This window comes from Pongo pygmaeus, chromosome 14, assembly GCF_028885625.2.
Source record: "Pongo pygmaeus isolate AG05252 chromosome 14, NHGRI_mPonPyg2-v2.0_pri, whole genome shotgun sequence".
NCBI lineage: Eukaryota > Metazoa > Chordata > Mammalia > Primates > Hominidae > Pongo > Pongo pygmaeus.
In genome coordinates this window covers 60578702-60599800 of record NC_072387.2, presented here as the reverse complement: position 1 = coordinate 60599800, position 21099 = coordinate 60578702, and the positions used below count along the sequence as shown (strand labels likewise).

The 21099-nt window shown below is 42.5% G+C and overlaps 2 protein-coding genes across 10 annotated transcripts in view; one reads left to right on the top strand and one right to left on the bottom strand.

The window, feature by feature from the left end:
- Positions 1–18766, bottom strand: part of ALG11 (ALG11 alpha-1,2-mannosyltransferase) — a 74202-nt gene extending 55436 nt beyond the window's left edge. Inside the window, exons 1-4 of one of the 6 annotated variants that reach the window (XR_010123584.1) lie at positions 18371–18594; positions 11728–11958; positions 7098–7160; positions 5926–6857 (exon numbers count right to left, since the gene is read on the bottom strand). Coding sequence is in view for 4 of the 6 variants with exons in the window: in XM_063650894.1 (XP_063506964.1) it covers positions 5926–6857; positions 7098–7160; positions 11728–11958; positions 18371–18414 (1270 nt within the window). In the remaining 2 variants the exon portion in view is untranslated. Of the gene's footprint in view, positions 1–5925; positions 6858–7097; positions 7161–11727; positions 11959–18370 lie in introns of all 6 variants that reach the window. The other 5 variants (XM_063650894.1, XM_063650893.1, XR_008493319.2 and 2 more) reach the window with 5 other exon arrangements.
- ATP7B (ATPase copper transporting beta) overlaps positions 18507–21099 on the top strand; it is a 217646-nt gene continuing 215053 nt past the window's right edge. The window contains exons 1-2 of one of the 4 annotated variants that reach the window (XM_054446316.2): positions 18507–18944; positions 19412–19516. In XM_054446316.2, coding sequence (XP_054302291.2) covers positions 18570–18944; positions 19412–19516 — 480 coding nt within the window. In that variant the 5' untranslated portion in view covers positions 18507–18569. The remainder of the gene's footprint in view (positions 18945–19411; positions 19517–21099) is intronic. The other 3 variants (XM_054446320.2, XM_054446317.2, XM_054446318.2) reach the window with 3 other exon arrangements.

The following is a 21099-nucleotide window of genomic DNA, read 5'->3' as shown; positions in this document are numbered from 1 at the left end:
GCGAGGCATTGCCTCACTCGGGAAGCGCAAGGGGTCAGGGAGTTCCCCTTCCAGAGGTGACAGATGGCACCTGGAAAATCGGGCCACTCCCACCCGAATACTGTGCTTTTCCGACGGGCTTAGGAAACGGTGCCCCAGGAGAGTATAGCCCGCACCTGGCTCAGAGGGTCCTACGCCCACGGAGTCTCGCTGATTGCTAGCACAGCAGTCTGAGATCAAGCAGCAAGTCGGCAGCGAGGCTGGGGGAGGGGCGCCCGCCATTGCCCAGGCTCGCTTAGGTAAACAAAGCAGCCTGGAAGCTTGAACTGGGTGGAGCCCACCACAGCTCAAGGAGGCCTGCCTGCCTCTGTAGGCTCCACCTCTGGGGGCAGGGCACAGACAAACAAAAAGACAGCAGTAACCTCTGCAGACTTAAATGTCCCTGTCTGACAGCTGTGAGGAGAGCAGTGGTTCTCCCAGCACGCAGCTGGAGATCTGAGAACGGGCTGACTGCCTCCTCAAGTGGGTCCCTGACCCCTGACCCCCGAGCAGCCTAACTGGGAGGCACCCCCCAGCAGGGGCAGACTGACACCTCACACGGCCGGCCAGGTACTCCAACAGACCTGCAGCTGAGGGTTCTGTCTGTTAGAAGGAAAACTAACAGAAAGGACATCCACACCAAAAACCCATCTGTACATCACCATCATCAAAGACCAAAAGTAGATAAAACCACAAAGATGGGGAAAAAACAGAGCAGAAAAACTGGAAACTCTAAAAACCAGAGTACCTCTCCTCCTCCAAAGGAACGCAGTTCCTCACCAGCAACGGAACAAAGCTGGACGGAGAATGACTTTGACGAGCTGAGAGAAGAAGGCTTCAGACGATCAAATTACTCCGAGCTACGGGAGGATATTCAATCCAAAGGCAAAGAAGTTGAAAACTTTGAAAAAAATTTAGAAGAATGTATAACTAGAATAACCAATACAGAGAAGTGCTTAAAGGAGCTGATGGAGCTGAAAACCAAGGCTCGAGAACTACGTGAAGAATGCAGAAGCCTCAGGAGCCGATGCGATCAAATGGAAGAAAGGGTATCAGCCCTGGAAGATGAAATGAATGAAATGAAGCGAGAAGGGAAGTTTAGAGAAAAAAGAATAAAAAGAAACGAGCAAAGCCTCCAAGAAATGTGGGACTATGTGAAAAGACCAAATCTACGTCTGATTGGTGTACCTGAAAGTGACGGGGAGAATGGAAACAAGTTGGAAAACACTCTGCAGGATATTATCCAGGAGAACTTCCCCAATCTAGCAAGACAGGCCAACATTCAGATTCAGGAAATACAGAGAACGCCACAGAGATACTCCTCGAGAAGAGCAACTCCAAGACACATAATTGTCAGATTCACCAAAGTTGAAATGAAGGAAAAAATGTTAAGGGCAGCCAGAGAGAAAGGTCGGGTTACCATCAAAGGGAAGCCCATCAGACTAACAGCGGATCTCTCGGCAGAAACCCTACAAGCCAGAAGAGAGTGGGGGCCAATATTCAACATTCTTAAAGAAAAGAATTTTCAACCCAGAATTTCATATCCTGCCAAACTAAGCTTCATAAGTGAAGGAGAAATAAAATACTTTACAGACAAGCAAATGCTAAGAGATTTTGTCACCACCAGGCCTGCCCTAAAAGAGCTCCTGAAGGAAGCGCTAAACATGGAAAGGCACAACCGGTACCAGCCACTGCAAAATCATACCGAAATGTAAAGACCATTGAGACTAGGAAGAGACTGCATCAACTAACGAGCAAAACATCGAGCTAACATCATAATGACAGGATCAAATTCACACATAACAATATTAACTTTAAATGTAAATGGACTAAATGGTCCAATTAAAAGACACAGACTGGCAAATTGGATAAAGACTCAAGACCCATCAGTGTGCTGTATTCAGGAAACCCATCTCACGTGCAGAGACACACATAGGTTCAAAATAAAAGGATGGAGGAAGATCTACCAAGCAAATGGAAAACAAAAAAAGGCAGGGGTTGCAATCCTAGTCTCTGATAAAACAGACTTTAAACCAACAAAGATCAAAAGAGACAAAGAAGGCCATTACATAATGGTAAAGGGATTAATTCAACAAGAAGAGCTAACTATCCTAAATATATATGCACCCAATACAGGAGCACCCAGATTCATAAAGCAAGTCCTGAGTGACCTACAAAGAGACTTAGACTCCCACACATTAATAATGGGAGACTTTAACACCCCACTGTCAACATTAGACAGATCAACGAGACAGAAAGTCAACAAGGATACCCAGGAATTGAACTCAGCTCTGCACCAAGCAGACCTAATAGACATCTACAGAACTCTCCACCCCAAATCAACAGAATATACATTTTTTTCAGCACCACACCACACCTATTCCAAAATTGACCATATCCTTGGAAGTAAAGCTCTCCTCAATAAATGTAAAAGAACAGAAATTGTAACAAACTGTCTCTCAGATCACAGTGCAATCAAGCTAGAACTCAGGATTAAGAATCTCACTCAAAACCGCTCAACTACGTGGAAACTGAACAACCTGCTCCTGAATGACTACTGGGTACATAACGAAATGAAGGCAGAAATAAAGATGTTCTTTGAAACCAACGAGAACCAAGACACAACATACCAGAATCTCTGGGATGCATTCAAAGCAGTGTGTAGAGGGAAATTTATAGCACTAAATGCCCACAAGAGAAAGCAGGAAAGATTCAAAATTGACACCCTAACATCACAATTAAAAGAACTAGAAAAGCAAGAGCAAACACATTCAAAAGCTAGCAGAAGGCAAGAAATAACTAAAATCAGAGCAGAACTGAAGGAAATAGAGACACAAAAAACCCTTCAAAAAATCAATGAATCCAGGAGCTGGTTTTTTGAAAGGATCAACAAAATTGATAGACCGCTAGCAAGATTAATAAAGAAAAAAAGAGAGAAGAATCAAATAGATGCAATAAAAAATGATAAAGGGGATATCACCACCGATCCCACAGAAATACAAACTACCATCAGAGAATATTACAAACACCTCTATGCAAATAAACTAGAAAATCTAGAAGAAATGGATAAATTCCTCAACACATACACCCTCCCAAGACTAAACCAAGAAGAAGTTCAATCTCTGAATAGACCAATAACAGGAGCTGAAATTATGGCAATAATCAATAGCTTACCAACCAAAAAAAGTCCAGGACCAGATGGGTTCACAGCCGAATTCTACCAGAGGTACAAGGAGGAGCTGGTACCATTCCTTCTGAAACTATTCCAATCAATAGAAAAAGAGGGAATCCTCCCTAACTCATTTTATGAGGCCAGCATCATCCTGATACCAAAGCCTGGCAGAGACACAACAAAAAAAGAGAATTTTAGACCAATATCCTTGATGAACATTGATGCAAAAATCCTCAATAAAATACTGGCAAACAGAATCCAGCAGCACATCAAAAAGCTTATCCACCATGATCAAGTGGGCTTCATCCCTGGGATGCAAGGCTGGTTCAATATACGCAAATCAATAAATGTAATCCAGCATATAAACAGAACCAAAGACAAAAACCACATGATTATCTCAATAGATGCAGAAAAGGCCTTTGACAAAATTCAACAACCCTTCATGCTAAAAACTCTCAATAAATTAGGAATTGATGGGACGTATCTCAAAATAATAAGAGCTATTTATGACAAACCCACAGCCAATATCATACTGAATGGGCAAAAACTGAAAGCATTCCCTTTGAAAACTGGCACAAGACAGGGATGCCCTCTCTCGCCACTTCTATTCAACATAGTGTTGGAAGTTCTGGCCAGGGCAATTAGGCAGGAGAAGGAAATCAAGGGTATTCAATTAGGAAAAGAGGAAGTCAAATTGTCCCTGTTTGCAGATGACATGATAGTATATCTAGAAAACCCCATTGTCTCAGCCCAAAATCTCCTTAAGCTGATAAGCAACTTCAGCAAAGTCTCAGGATACAAAATCAATGTGCAAAAATCACAAGCATTCTTATACATCAATAACAGACAAACAGAGAGCCAAATCATGAGTGAACTCCCATTCACAATTGCTTCAAAGAGAATAAAATACCTAGGAATCCAACTTACAAGGGATGTGAAAGACCTCTTCAAGGAGAACTACAAACCACTGCTCAAGGAAATAAAAGAGGATACAAACAAATGGAAGAACATTCCATGCTCATGGGTAGGAAGAATCAATATCATGAAAATGGCCATCCTTCCCAAGGTAATTTACAGATTCAATGCCATCCCCATCAAGCTACCAATGACTTTCTTCACAGAATTGGAAAAAACTACTTTAAAGTTCATATGGAACCAAAAAAGAGCCCGCATCGCCAAGTCAATCCTAAGCCAAAAGAACAAAGCTGGAGGCATCACGCTACCTGACTTCAAACTATACTACAAGGCTACAGTAACCAAAACAGCATGGTACTGGTACCAAAACAGAGATATAGATCAATGGAACAGAACAGAGCCGTCAGAAATAATGCCACATATCTACAACCATCTGATCTTTGACAAACCTGAGAAAAACAAGAAATGGGGAAAGGATTCCCTATTTAATAAATGGTGCTGGGAAAACTGGCTAGCCATATGTAGAAAGCTGAAAATGGATCCCTTCCTTACACCTTATACAAAAATCAATTCAAGATGGATTAAAGACTTAAATGTTAGACCTAAAACCATAAAAACCCTAGAAGAAAACCTAGGCAATACCATTCAGGACATAGGCATGGGCAAGGACTTCATGTCTAAAACACCAAAAGCAATGGCAACAAAAGCCAAAATTGACAAATGGGATCTAATTAAACTAAAGAGCTTCTGCACAGCAAAGGAAACTACCATCAGAGTGAACAGGCAACCTACAAAATGGGAGAAAATTTTCGCAACCTACTCATCTGACAAAGGGCTAATATCCAGAATCTACAATGAACTCCAACAAATTTACAAGAAAAAAACAAACAACCCCATCAAAAAGTGGGCGAAAGACATGAACAGACACTTCTCAAAAGAAGACATTTATGCAGCCAAAAGACACATGAAAAAATGCTCACCATCACTGGCCATCAGAGAAATGCAAATCAAAACCACAATGAGATACCATCTCACACCAGTTAGAATGGCGATCATTAAAAAGTCAGGAAACAACAGGTGCTGGAGAGGATGTGGAGAAATAGGAACACTTTTACACTGTTGGTGGGACTGTAAACTAGTTCAACCATTGTGGAAGTCAGTGTGGCGATTCCTCAGGGATCTAGAACTAGAAATTCCATTTGACCCAGCCATCCCATTACTGGGTATATACCCAAAGGACTATAAATCATGCTGCTATAAAGACACATGCACACGTATGTTTATTGCGGCATTATTCACAATAGCAAAGACTTGGAACCAACCCAAATGTCCAACAATGATAGACTGGATTAAGAAAATGTGGCACATCTACACCATGGAATACTATGCAGCCATAAGAAATGATGAGTTCATGTCCTTTGTAGGGACATGGATGAAATTGGAAATCATCATTCTCAGTAAACTATCGCAAGAACAAAAAACCAAACACCGCATATTCTCACTCATAGGTGGGAACTGAACAATGAGAACACATGGACACAGGAAGGGGAACATCACACTTCAGGGACTGTTGTGGGGTGGGGGGAGGGGGGAGGGATAGCATTGGGAGATATACCTAATGCTAGATGACGAGTTGGTGGGTGCAGTGCACCAGCATGGCACATGTATACATATGTAACTTACTGCACATTGGGCACATGTACCATAAAACCTAAAGTATAATAATAATAATAATAATAATAATAATTACAATAAAAGAAAAAAAAAAAAAAAATGTGTATCTCATGGCACCAAACAAGTTGTTTAAAGGCCAAACTCACCAATCCCAAAATGCTCGTTCCACATGGTATGCAGACCAATTGTTGCTTCAGACAAATAATTCTTTAATTCATCAAATGGAATGTTTATTTTAAATTCCACATATTCTTGAATTCCTAAATCCTCAGACAGCCTTCTCAGTTGGTTTACCCTAAGTTCATCATCTTTGTTACGACAACCTCCAATGAGGACAAGTTTAAGCGAAGGAGGTGACTCAACCATCTTCTTATTCAGCAATTTAGCAAAGGCTCTGATCTGCAATGGATGATTCTTTTCCGGCCTAAACTGGCCAACAGAAACCAGCAAATGTCCTGGGGTCATCTTTTTCTCATGTAAGGGAATGTCCAGAAATGTCTGCACATCGCAAGGTGGATAAACAATGTTAGTGCAATTCCCAACTTTCCATAGTGAGAGAATATGATTTAGTGTCCAAGAAGAATTGACCATGACTACATCACTGCAAGAACCAACAAGTCCATAAATAAAAGCAAATAAATAGTAGTAGATGAGCTTTACTTTGCTGAGAAAAGGATTCCTGGTAATGAAGGCTGCATTATTAAATCCAATATTTTGATTCTTCACTACAGAGAGCATGTCGGTGCTGATAGTAGGATAATGAACATAGCTTCCAACTTGGCAACCCCCTATATACTTAAACAGAGGAAGTGTAAAAGCGTATCCCATTGAATCAATGTAAACATCAGGAACACACTGCATTAGAGCTTCCCAGCCAAGAAAAATGGATCCTAGACTTTGGCCCAGCAGTGTGAAGTGAGGATACAGTGAATCTTCCACAAGATAGCGTTTCCTTAAAAAAACAAACTGCACTGGGTGAATTAATCTGATGTTAAATCTTCTGAAAGCACCTTCTAGTATCTGTTGACCGTTGACATTAACATCGCCGGTATAAACAACATAAACTGCTTCAGGATACCTAAAACAGAATGTAATGGTTAAGAATGTATTAAGTTACAAAAATTAGCCAGACACGGTGGCACGCACCTGTAATCCCAGCTACTCAGGAGGCTGAAGCAGGAGAATCGCTTGAACCCAGGAGGCGGAGGTTGCAGTGAGCCGCAAACTCCAGCCTGGGTGACAGAGTGACACTCCATCTCAAAAACAAACAAACAAACAAACAAACAAACAAAAAAAAAAACAAAAGCCTGCTACCTACCCTGAGAGACTGAGAGCCGAGATTGCACCACTACACTCCTGCCTGGGCAACAAGAGTGAAACTCTGTCTCAAAAAAACAAAAAAAAAAAAAAGAAAGATTAGCAAAAAGTTGTAGATAACTATTTTCTTACAGTTATAAAGAAGATTTGATTTTTTTTTTTTTTTTTTGAGACAGTTTCACTCTTGTTGCCCAGGCTGGGGTGCAATGGTGCCATCTTGGCTCACAATCTCTGCCTCCCGGGTTCAAGTGCTTCTCCTGCCTCAGCCTCCCGAGTAGCTGGAATTACAGACATGCACCACCACGCCCGGCTAATTTTGTATTTTTAGTAGAGTCAGGGTTTCTCCATGTTGGTCATACTAAAAATGATGTTTTCTACATTTTTTATTGAATTAGAAGTACAGTCCTTCAAATGAGACCATGACTTCTAGTTCTTTGCTATTTCCTCCACTGAGGGTTTCACACAGAACACGCATCAACAGTAAGTGTTGATTTATGAATGAGATGGTCTAAAGAAATACTAAAAAGTTTTGACAGTGTTCTTAGTAAAAAAAATGGTAATAAAATACTATAAACAACAATTAAGATTGAACAAACCTGTCTTCAGATAGGATCACAATACTAAAGCAATACTCAGGGTTTTTATCTGAAAAATGCAAAAGTCTTTAAAAGCTAGATCTTGTGCCTATATCACAATTAGATATAATTAGTATGAAAATATCTAAAAGTATATTCTTATGACTTGTAATGCTTTGGTCTCCATTTATAATTATTCTTTGAGTCATAAAACATTTATTGGCTGGGTGCAGTGGCTCACGCCTGTAATCCCAGCACTTTGGGAGGCCGAGGCGGGTGGATCGCCTGAGGTCAGGAGTTCAAGACCAGCCTGACCAATATGAAGAAAGTCTGTCTCAACTAAAAATACAAAATTAGCCGGGTGTGGTGGCACATGCCTGTAATCCTAGCTACTTGGGAGGCTGAGGCAGGAGAATCGCTTGAACCCAGTAGGCGGAGGTTGTGGTGAGCCAAGATCGCACCATTGCACTCTAGCCTGGGCAACAAGAGTGAAACTCCATCTCAAAAAAAAAAAAAAATTTATTAAGCATCTAGTATGAGATGCCAGGTTTTGGGGTTATGGAGATGAGAGAGAGTCTTTATCTTCAGAAGTTCAGTCCAGTGGAGAAAACAGACATGCAAAACAAATAACTGCAAAACTGTATGCTACGCATTGATAAAGACACCCACAGGATGCTGGGGAAGCCTAAAGTATGACAATCTAACTGCTCCTCTCTCGCCCTTTCCCAGTCACTCTTTACCCAGCAGCAAGAATGAGCCTTTTAAAACGTGAAAAAAGATTGTAATCTCTGGTAGCCTAAAAATGCCCACAAATTCGATTTGTTTTTTCTTTCTTTTTTTAAGACAGGGTCTCGCTCTGTCTGTTGCCCAGGCGGGAGTACAGTGGCACAATCTTGGCTTATTGTAGCCTTCACCTCCCAGGTTCAAGTGATTTTCGTGCCTCAGCCTCCCAAGAAGCTGGGATTACAGATGTCTGCCACTATGCCCAGCTAATTTTTGTATTTTTTAAGTAGAGAAGGGGTTTTGCCATATTAACCAGGCTGGTCTCAAACTCCTGGCCTCAAGTGATCTGCCAGACTTGGCCTCCTAAAGTGCTGGGATTACAGGTGTGAGCCACTGTGCCCGGCTGGGCCACAAATTCTTTGATACTTTTCCCACTGAGAGGTGGCATCTAAGTCCCCTCCCCTGGAATAACACCTGGCTCTGTGACTATTTTGACCAACAGAATATGGCAAAAGTGACATTGTGCCAGTTTCCCAACATAGACTCTAAGGGACTGGCAGCTCCTACTTCCTGTCTCCTGGAATGCTCATGCTAGGAGAAGACAGCTGTCATGTACGGAGTCCAACCAGCTCGAGATTGCTATGTTGTATGCAAGCCCAACCAAGTCACATGAAGAAGCTCCTCAGTGAGAGAGATGCCCGACAGACCCCAGCAGGTTCAGTTATCCCAGCCCAAGAACCAGAATGTAAGTGAAAAAGGCTTCAGATGCCTCCAGCCCCAGCTGCCATCTAATTGCAACAGTATGATGGAGACCAAAGATGGCAGCCCCTAAACCATGTCACAGAACAGTAACCCCAAAACTGGTTTACTATAGCACTTAGAATAAAATCTAAACTAATTTCCCTGCTCACTCAAGTCCTGTGTGATCTGGAACCTGCCTCCCTCTGTCACCCCCCTTCCCATGCTCTCCTTTGCCCTCCAGGGTGCAGCCAAACCGGCATTCTTTTTTTTGAACATGCCAAGCTCCAACCAGCCTTAGGGGACTTGCAGTGGTTATTCTCTCTACTCTGAATTCTCTTTTCTCATTTTCACTCAGTCTTTTCATAAGGCAGGCAGTTTAGCATGTGGTTCAGAACATGGGCTCTAGTGCCTCAGTTTTCTTGTCAAATGAGGATAATGGTAACAACTGCAAAAGGCTGTTTTGAGGATCAAGTGAGCTAACACATGTAAAGCACTTCAAACAATACCTAACATACAATCATCACACAGTGAATGCAGCTGTTTTTGTCATTCAGATTTTGATTGTTACCAGATATTTCCCTGATCACTCTATCTAAAGTATCAAGTCACTCCTATATTACCCTATTTTAACTTTTTATATAGCACTTCTCACTGTTTGATATTTTTCTTCTTTGCTTATTATCTTGTCTCTCTCAACTAAAATCGAACGTCCAGGAGAGAAGGACTTGATCGATCTTGTTCTCTTAATCTCGACCCCTAGAACAGTGCCTGACACATAGCAGGTCCCCAATAAATACTACTAGGTCAAATGAAAAGTGCACTGTAGTATGTGTTGAGTTAGGAAAGACTTATAGAAATTAACTGGGGAGAAAAAGGTTATTTCAGAAGAAAAGAACACTATATAGAAAGGGAAGGACTCTAGAGAGAGCATGTGTTCAGGGAGCTGCTCCTTGTTCTGCATGTTGGAGTTAAGTACCTGTGAAGGAATGGGGAGGGATGAGAAACACAATGTGGCCAGAGCAAGATGAAAAAGTATCTTCCAAGTCATATTAATGATTTGGTTTTTTTCTCCTTGTAGATGGGTTAGGAGTAATAGAGGCTGCCAGGGACTATGTGTACAGATATCATGAAACTTTACCACCGCCATCAAGAGGTAGATAATCTGGTTAGAGAAGAAAAAAGTATTATCAATGAGAGTAGGAAAAGCGTCACGGAGTTGGGAATTACGAGAATTCTTTGTATTTAGGCAGTTACAGAAGATGGCAGAGCAAATACAGGGGTAGGGCCTGGAAGCTAGGATGGGCCAGGATTACAGAAAAGTATAGCTGAGGGAATTCTGTGTGAAGGCCTTGGCACTGAATGAAGGGTGTGTACCAGGAAGTAGGGTAACCATGAAGAATAAGTTTTCTCATATGATAAAATAATGGAACCTACTACGCTTTTTCCTTTCTAAAAGGGAATCATAAATATTTTTGGGGTATGGGGGGTGGAGATGACAAAGCCTCAAATATTAAAAGATGTATAACACCATATTCCTTCTAACATGGTAACTTGAGACTATCCAGCTGGTAATTACATAAAAATTTGAGTCAAATAGATACTTTCATAAAGATTATTCCTGTGTGCCACAACTGCCTGAAAGCATTCAGGCTTAAAGTGCTCTGACGTACTTGGTATATTTCTGTTTATTACTTAATCTCTTCTGTATATGCTCTCCCAAGGGGACCAGTTATTCCCATTAATTTATGCCATAAAAGGGCAGATGTTTTCCCCATCCACTGCCCATTTCTTTCTTTTTTTTTTTTCCCTTGAGACAGGTTCTCACTCTGTCACCCAGGCTGGAGTGCAGTCAGTGCACAATCACGGCTCACTGTAGCTTTGACTTCCTAGGCGCAGTCAATCTTTCCACCTCAGCCTCTGGAGAAGCTGGTGCGCATCACCATGACCAGATAATTTTTTGTAGAGACAGCGTTTCGCCATGGTTCCCAGGCTGGTCTCAAACTCTTGGGTTCAAGTGATTCACCTGCCATGACTTCACAAAGTACTGGGATTACAGGTGTGAGCCGCCATGCCTGGGTTTGTCTATTTCTTTATCATAGTAACTAAAATCAAATAAGATCATATAAGATATGTGGGCACATGAAATAAATATTTTCTTATTGAAGAACAGTTTAAAAAGGAATTCATTTTTTACTTTAGGTACTTTAGAAAGATGAGGCGGGGCACAGTGGCTCACGCCTGTAATACCAACCTTGGAAGGCCGAGGTGGGCGGATCACAAGGTCAGGAGATTGAGACCATCCTGGCTAACATGGTGAAACCCCGTCTCTACTAAAAATACAAAAAATTAGCTGGATGTGGTGGCGGGCACCTGTAGTCCCAGCTACTCAGGAGGCCAAGGCAGGAGAATGGCATGAACCTGGGAGGCGGAGCTTGCAGTGAGCCGAGATCGTGCCACTGCACTCCAGCCTGGGTGACAGAGTAAGACTCTGTCTCAAAAAAAAAAAAAAAAAAAAGAAAGATGAATTTCTGGGTAATATTTTTCAAGAAATGGAATAATATAGCAAATTAGCTAAGAAAGATGGATACCTACTTTTTCTGCAGGGCTCTTAAAGCACACCATAAAACTCTTTCTCCTCCTCCACCAGCATTGCAGTATGGATGAAAAAATGCAATCACCATTTGATTTTTCCCATTTTTGCTAGTTGACACTAATTTTTTCTTTCTCTGTAGCAGCAGTCTGATTCCCCAAAGGACAATGACCAAACACACACATAAAGTTCCACATACAATGAGCCCAGGGAAGAATAATGAATAAAAAAACCTGAAATAAGAGGACAAAGTTGAGAATCATGTGATATATACATTTAAAAAATTACACATTAAAGTCTGCTTTTACATATCTACTTTATATATTAGTAACAAAGAGAGAATTGTCTTTAACAAGTCTGCTAACAAAATACTCAAGTATGAAAATTCTAATGCTGCTAAATATCCAATATTGAAAGGATAAGTCCCCTTTAGTTCCAATTCCTGTAGCATGTTACCAATTGAACATACTTTAATCAGCAGTAAAAATCAACATTGAACCCCCTTTCTCCTAACTTAGTATATATGTTATGGGATTAAAACAAATTTAACTATTAATCTAAACAAGACGTGATTAAGAATGTGTTATATACTGTCATTTTGAGGGTCAGATGCCAAAAAAAATGTCTTTTGAATGATCAATATTCCATTAAAGTCTGGTAAGATAGTAAATCTTTTTCATTCTGTCACTTCACCTCAAGTAGAACAATTTCTGGGATAAAGGAATGGAACTTAGATTTCTCCACTTCTATTTCCAGTTCTGTATTTGCTCTATTTACATGACCTAATACTACTACCTTCCCTTATGTACCTCTGAATGAGCTGCCAAAAACCCACTAATGTTCTACTTAATACTCATTAGTAAACTCATTCACAAAGTGACTGTTAAAAGGTTCTCCACTACTGTCAGGTCGATTGAAGCTCTGCAAAAGCAAGGGCCCAGGCTTGCTCGTACCATGTCCCCAATGCCAAGTACGATGCCTGGCACAGAGAAGGCATCCAATGAATATATGACGGATGCAAAAGTTTATTACCTCTTCAGATGTTGCTTAAAATACGTTAAAATAAAATGTCAAGGTGCTTTTCTTTTAGGGTTGCCAGTAAAGTTGGAACCTAACTTAATATTTTTCATACTCTGCCTATCCTTTATAAAGGATTTGAGGAGGGCTTATAAGATTTAAAAACAATAAAATACCAAAAGTTAAATAATAAAAAGTCAGGACCAGGGAAAATAGAATAAAAATGGTGTGTATGTTGGGATGGTGGTTGATGATGGACACAGGTATGCAGGCTATATTTACATACATAGTAGTGAATAGCAGACTGGGCTCTGGGCTGCTTAGTAGCCTAGGCAAATAGGGGATGTTTTGTGTAGTTACATAGCGTATTACTTCATTTTCACACTGCTGATAAAGACGTACCCAAAACAGGGAACAAAAAGAGATTTAATTGGACTTACAATTCCACATGGCTGGGGAGACCTCAGAATCACGGCAGGAGGTGTAAGGCACTTCTTACATGGCAGTGGGCAAGAGAAAAACGAGGAAGCAACAAAAGCGGAAACCCCGATAAACCCATCAGATCTCAAGACTTATTCATTATTATGAGAATAGCATGGGAAAGACCAGCCCCCATGATTCAATTACCTTCCCCTGGGTCCCTTCCACAACACATGGGAATTCTGGGAGACACAATTCAAACTGAGATTTGGGTGGGGACATGGCCAAACCATATCATTCTGCCCTGGCCCCTCCAAATCTCATGTCCTCACATTTCAAAACTAATTATGCCTTTCCAACAGTCCCCCAAAGTCTTAACTCATTTCAGCATTAACCCAAAAGTCCACAGTCCAAAGTCTCATCTGAGACAAGGCAAGTCCCTTCTGCCTATGAGCCTGTAAAATCAAAAGTAAGCTAGTTACTTCCCAGATACAATGGGGGTACAGGTATTGGGTAAGTACAGCTGTTCCAAATGGGAGAAACTGGCCAAAACAAGGGGGTTACAGGGCCCATGCAAGTCCAAAATCCAGTGGGGCAGTCAAATTTTTAAAGCTCCAAAATGATCTCCTTTGACTCCAGGTCTCACATCCAGGTCACGCTTAAGCAAGAGGTGGGTTCCCATGGTCTTGAGCAGCTCTGCCCCTGTAGATTTGCAGGGTACAGCCTCCCTCCTGGCTGCTTTCATGGGCCGGCGTTGAGTGTCTGAGGCTTTTCCAGGCACACGGTGCAAGGTGTCAGTGGATCTACCACTCTGGGGTATGGAGGATGGTGGCCCTCTTCTTGCAGCTCCTAGGCAGTGTCCAAGCAGGGACTCTGTGTGGGGGCTCCAACCCCACGTTTCCCTTCTGCATTGCCCTGGCAGAGGTTCTCCATGAGGGCCCCGCCCCGGTGGCAAACTTTTGCCTGGGCATCCAGGCGTTTCTATACATCTTCTGCAATCTAGGTGGAGGTTCCCAAACCTCAATTGTTGACTTCTGTGCACCCGCAGGCTCAACACCATGTGAAGCTACCATGGCTTGGGGCTTTCACCCTCTGAAGCCACAGCACTAGCTCTGCGTTGGCCCCTTTCAGCCATGGCTGGAGCAGCTGGGACACAGGGTACCAACTCCCTAGGCTGCACACAGCACAGGGACCCTGTGCCTGGCCTACAAAACCACTTTTTCCTCCTGGGCCTCCAGGCCTGCCATGGGAAAGGCTGCCATGAAGATCTCTGACATTGCCTGGAGACATTTTCCCCCATGGTCTTCAGGATTAACATTAGGCTCCTTGCTACTTACGCAAATTTCTGCAGCCAGCTTGAATTTCTCCTAAAAAAATGGGTCTTTCTTTTCTACTGCATTGTCAGGCTGCAAATTTTCTGAACTTTTATGCTCTGTTCCCCTTTTAAAATGGAACGCTTTTAACAGCACCCAAGTCATTTCTTGAATGCTTTGCTGCTTAGAAATTTCTTACACTAGATACCCTAAATCATCTCTTTCAAGTTCAAAGTTCCACAAATCTCTAGGGCAGGGGCAAAATGCCTCTAGTACCTTTGCTAAAACTTATAAGAAGAGTCACCTTTCTCCAGTTCCCATCAAGTTCTTCATCTCCATCTGAGACCACCTCAGCCTGGATTTCATTGTCCTATCACTATCCGCATTTTGTTCAAAGCCATTCAACAAGTCTCTAGGAAGTTCCAAACTTTCCCACATTTTCCTGTCTTCTTCTGAGCCCTCCAAACTGTTCCAGCCTCTGCCTGTTGCCCAGTTCCAAAGTCGCTTCCACATTTTTGGGTGTCTCTTCAGCAGCACCCCACTCTACTGGTACCAATTTACTGTACCAAGTTCATTTTCACGCTGCTGATAAAGACATACTCGAAACTGGGAATAAAAATAGGTTTAATTGGACTTACAGTTCCACATGGCTGTGAGGCCTCAGAATCATGGCGGGAGGCATAAGGCGCTTCTTACATGGTGGCGGCAAGAGAAAAATCAGAAAGAAGCAAAAGCAGAAACCCCTGATAAACCCCATCAGATCTCGTGAGCTTACTCACTATCACGAGAATAGCATGGGAAAGACTGGCCCCCATGATTCAGTTACCTCCCCCTGGATCCCTCCCACAACACGTGGGCATCCTGGGAGATAAAATTCAACTTGAGGTTTGGGTGGGGTCATGGCCAAACCATATCACATAGTTTTCACTGCCCACATGAAAACATACAAATTCATCAGAAAAGTAAATTCTGCTTTTTTTAGATACAAGGTCTCACTCTGTCACCCAGGCTGGAGTGCAGTGGTGCAATCATAGCAATCACTGCAGCCCCAAACTCCTTGGCTCAAGTGATCCTCCTGCCTCAGACTCCGGAGAAGCTGGGACTACAGGTGCGTGCCACCACACCCAGCTAATTAAAAAAATGTTTTTTGTAGAAATAGGGTTTTGCTATGTTGCCCAGGCTAGTCTCAAACTCTTGGCCTCAAGTAATCCTGCTGCCTTGGCCTTCCAAAGCATTGAGATTACAGGCATGAGCTGCTGCACCTGGCCAGAAGTAAATATTTTATTGATATTTAGTTTTGACATAAAGTTCTCATGTGGGATTTCCTATTGTGAACAAATCCTCATTTGTTCCTATTGTGAAAAAATCTCATGTGGGATTTCCTACTGTGTACTTGAAGAGGTATTTGACTCTATTTGAAATCCCACATGAGCACTTTATTTCAAAGCTGAAATAATTGGTCTAAAATAATTTGGTCTTTATATTCTTTATACACCTTTATACTCTTAAAAATTTTACTGAGGATCCAATATAGCTTTTGTTTACATCAGAGTTTCTCATCCTTGACACTACTGACATTTTGGACCAAATAATTATTTGTTGGGGAGATTGTCCTATGTATTATATTTAGTAGCATCTTTGGTCTTGACCCACTTAGATGCCAGTGGCACCCTCCCAATCAAAATTATCAGTTGGGCATGGTAGCTCATGCCTGTAATCCCAACACTTTGGGAGGCTGAGGTGGGAGGATTGCTTGAGGCCAGGAGTTCAAGGCTGTAGTAAGCTATGATCATGCCACTGCACTCCAGCCTGGGCAACAGAGCAAGACTCTTATCTCTAAAAAAATATAATTAAAAAAAAAAACCCTCCAGATATTGCCAAATGCCAAATGTCTTGTGAAGGGCAAAAATCACCCCTGGTTGAGAACCAGTGGTTTACACTGCTTATATCTACCAATATTTAGCATATTAGAAATGAAAACTAAAGAACTTTAAACTTTTTATGAATTCATTTGAAAATAAAAATTATTTCATAACACATTAACATATTTTTATTAAGCAAGAAGGGTGCCAATGATTTACATTTTTTGCAAATCTTTTTAATGTCTGGCTTAACGTGAAACCAGATAGCGGCTCCTCCTTTCTGTTTCTGCATTCAATCTGCAGTGATATGTTGTTTTTGTTGAAGTATATGAAGAAAATTCAGGCTAACTTAGACATGTAGTAGGAAAAGGGAGTATATTTTAATATATATTGATCTTATGTTTAAAATACATTTAACTTTTCAGCTAGTTACAGATATTCTTCTCTGATGCTAGACCACATTTGACAAGTTATGCAATTTCTTAATGTCAGTTGCAATACAGACTCTGAAACCCTATCAATGACCTTTTCACACTGTTCATTAAAATCCACTATCACTTAGTTTCATCTGCCATCACTTTTGCACTTATCAACATAGTAAAATAGGCAAATATTACGTTAATGTTATTATAAAAACAGATTTGTTGAGGATCCATTGAAGGGCCTCGGGACCTGCATGGTCCATGGAGCACAATTTGAGAACCACTGCCTTAAAGGATGAACAGATTCTGACAAAAGTGGTAAGATTTATCATTTATTTAACATTTGGAATATATGAATTCATAAAAGCAACACTACAGAGGACAGTTTGCTTTCTCAGGACAATCTTTCAAAAGCTTATTTAAAATGCAGCTGACCCATATAATGTAAAGGTTTTTCTGGCAATTCCTTCAAATAATTTAGGTGGGAAAATTCATGTGACAAGCTTTTCAAACTGAACTGTTAAACATTTAACTTAAAAGCTGCATAATGACTAAAGTTAAACCTGTCCTTTAAGTCTGGTTAGTGAGTTTATTTAAACATTATAATGTAAAGCACTGAGGAATATTACGTATGACAGGGAAGAACCAAAAGGCTCTGATTAATAGACTTTCTCATTCAAAATGTTTAAAGTAATGATTACAGAATTTGAAGTAGAGGGGACAAAAATGAAGAAGAAATGCCTGAACTTTTGAAAGAATTTGGTATATACTGCTATTCAGGAAGCTATGGTGTTAATTATAAATTTTCAGCCTGAACAAAAATATGTAGGTGGTAAAAAAACCAGGTAGGTAGAATATACTAGGCCTTCTGTTTTATTAGTGGAGGGCAAAGCATTTAAAATACAGTAGTACTACAACAACAAAAGTGGAAAAAAGCCTGGGAGTTTTTTCACCAAAATGTTAACAGCGGCTATCTCCGGATGGTAGCATTCCTGGGGTTTTTTCCTTTTACTCATCTATTTTCTAATTTTTCTAGAAGAAACAGCGTATACACGTAATACAAATAAAATAATATTTTATGTAATTTCTTACATCAATCATAAAAATTAAAATAACAGATTATCAAAAAGCAGAGGATACAACATAAGCTTTATATTTAAGTGACGTGTTAACAATGGCAGTTTTGGTGAGTTTAAGAGGAGAAACTAAGATGAGAAGGAAGATCCGGTTTCTTCTTTACCGAAAAGGGACATGATAGATTGGAAAATGTCTCGTAGCTCAGTCGTAAAGAAAAATGAGGAATGAATATGAGTAATTTATGACAGACTAACTGGAGTGTGAAAGGAAAAAAAAAAGCTGAAGCAGGGAAGGGAACTCGACCCCTCAGCCAACAGTGAAGCAGAAGAAAACGCGGTAAATTGAGTATTTAAGACTTTGTTCCAGTCTACATAGGAGACCCCCAAGAAAAAGAAAGACTGCTCATTGGCCTGAGAAATTACCTTAGATTCATGACAAGGAAGGCCATTTGCCCGCAAAATTTAGCTACACTGGACGGGCAAGTACCACTATAGAAGAGAAAACGTCCCTGAGCCCACACGACCGGCTCCTCACCTCAACAACTTGCACAGGCACCAGCTCCTTTCGCCGGCCGCCATCTTCCACCGACCCCCGAACTCAGGAAACGCTTCACTTTCGTTTTCCCTATTGGCTCCTGAGAAAGCAAGCCGTGCTCGCCCCGCCCTCACGGGCCAATTGTGCGTTACTATTGGTTACTGGTAGCCGCTTCCCACGGCTTTCCAGTCAATAGAATATGCCGAGGCGAAGACTAGTGTGCGGCGTGGCGAACACGGCTCCCGCCCCCTTGGGCGGGACAGCAGTGGGGGTTGGGCTGAGGAGGGCGTGGCCTGTGATTGACAGCCGTCGCTCCCTCCCTCGGCCACTTCCCCCACTAGAAGCCCCCGCCTGGGCGCCTGCGCCCCCGTCCCCGGCCCAAAGCCCGCCGCCCGTTGGAGGCCATTGGCTGGCCTTTGCGCACCGCGGGTCGATTTTCCAGGTGCGGAGTTCACTCTCGCCGCGGTTGCTGCGTTTGGGACCCGCGGCGCCCGGCAGCCAGGCGCAGAGTCCGAGGAGGGGGCAGCGCAGAGCGGATCCGACGCGGCGCCGCCGGGCACCTTCCCCGCAGGCGGTGGGTGAGCCCTGGGAGCTGAGTCTGCGGCCCGGCTTTGCGCCGCTCACCTGCCCTCCCGCTCCCGCACACGCGTGAGATCCCAGTACAGTGTCGGAGCGCACCAGCGCGAGGTGGCCGAGACCGCGGAGGACGGGCCTCCGCCCTGCGGCGCCGGCACGGCAGAGGACACTGTGGCACCGGCGGGGCAGGCAGTTCCAGGGCGGGCACTCCCAGCCACTTGGGGAGTGGGCGAGGGTCCGAGGCCAACTCTCCTCTCACGCGCTCATCCCCGTGCCCCCAGGTCGGGAGGACGGCGGCGCGCAACTTTGAATCATCCGTGTGGCGAGGGCTGCGGCTTCCCTGGTCCCAAATGAAGGGGCGGTTCCCGGACCCCACTTTGCTTTAGAGCCGAGCCGCGCCGATGCCCTCACGCTCTGCGCCTCCTCTCCCGGGACTTTAACACCACGTTCTCCTCCACCGACCAGGTGACCTTTTGCTCTGAGCCGGATCAGAGAAGAATTCGGTGTCCCCGCGGGACGATGCCTGAGCAGAAGAGACAGATCACAGCCAGAGAAGGGGCCAGTCGGAAAGTGAGTTTTGTTCACCCGCGCCCGCGCAGCGTGCTCACTCCCACCAGGAGGATTTTCCTCCCCGCGTTCGGCGCTTACTCGCCCCCAGGGGGTGCGCAGGGAAGGCCGAGCCAGACCCCCAGCTCCAGGGACGTCTTGGCGTGGGAGAAAAGGACCCTTTAGAAAAAGTGTGCCGTCAACTGATGTTTGGGAACAATGGAAAACCCCGCACCTCAAAATTCATCTTTAGGCTTTTAAGGGGTCTGATGCTGGAGAGGTAAAGTGAGCGTCGAGTTGCTGTGCTAGAGCCCTAACGGCTCAAAACGATGAAGTTAGTTACCTGGAGAAGTTACTCAGAGCCTGGTGCTTGGACCAGATATGGTATATCGAGGTCCTGGAACTTTTATAACTGTTTTAAATTCATTTTAATTGTACAAGTAATACATTAAGACAGTCTTTTAAAAATGCAAACAGCACAGAAATATTTTGCAGAAAAGCAGATCTATTTTTCAGTCTTTTTCTATTCACGTACATATGTCTTCATTCGGCAAATATTTATTGAGAACTTACTATGTTTCAGGCACACAGTGTTGAAGAGTTGATACAGTGGTTAACAAGACATGTATCTATATGTAATATGCACACATTCAGAGAAATCTTTAGGTTTCGTTTGAGGTGTTAAAATTTTTGTTTTACCTAAATGAGATCACTGTATGTGTATTCTTTTTTCAGTTTAACGATATATCTTAGAGATTGTTTCACTAACTGTCCAATTCAGTGCAACCTCTGCACAGTTTGGACGCATCATAGTTTATTCGTGGTTTCCTAGTGGTGGACGTTCTGTTTGCTACTTTTTTTCTCTGTCTCTTGCAAGTGAACATCTTTGTACATGATTTTTAATGCTGACACTATTTCTTTAGGATAGATACTTAGGCCTGGATTGCTGGACAGAACAGTAGGCTGTTTCTTTTCCACAGATTTCTGAAACTAATTCACTGACGTTGCTGGGTGCCCTTTAGTAGTGAATTCATCTAGGCTCCGGTGATACAGAAATGAAAACTAATGGATTAGTGGACAGACAGAGAGAGGCTGGTTAGTAGGTGGTTTGTACGGTATGACGACTATGCATTTGATAGGAGTATGAAGAAATGTTGGGAGGGGTGGCTTGTACAGAGGAGATTTCAACTTCCTACAATGTCCCCACCTAGAGAAAAAAATCCTTATCCTTCCAAATCAAGCTCAAGACCTGCCACCTCCTTGAAACGTTCTGTAACTGCTCCTGCCCATGTTGACCTGTCTTCTGGAATCCTCTGATAATAGCGTTGACCAACGTTATTGAGCTTACTGTGTGCTGAGCATTGTGTTAGGCACTCATATCCCTCTATGTGCACTCTCGCGTTTAATCCTCACAAAAACCCTTTGATGTAGGTATTATATCTTGTTATCAACATTTATTCAACAAATTTTTTTTGTGTGTACTATGTGCTCAAACACATAATACTCAAAGTTTTAGACACTGGGGATTTAGGTAGGACCAAGACCTTGCCCTCATGGATTTACATCCTAGTTGGAGATAGGAAAAAAAAGGGATAAACAAATATATA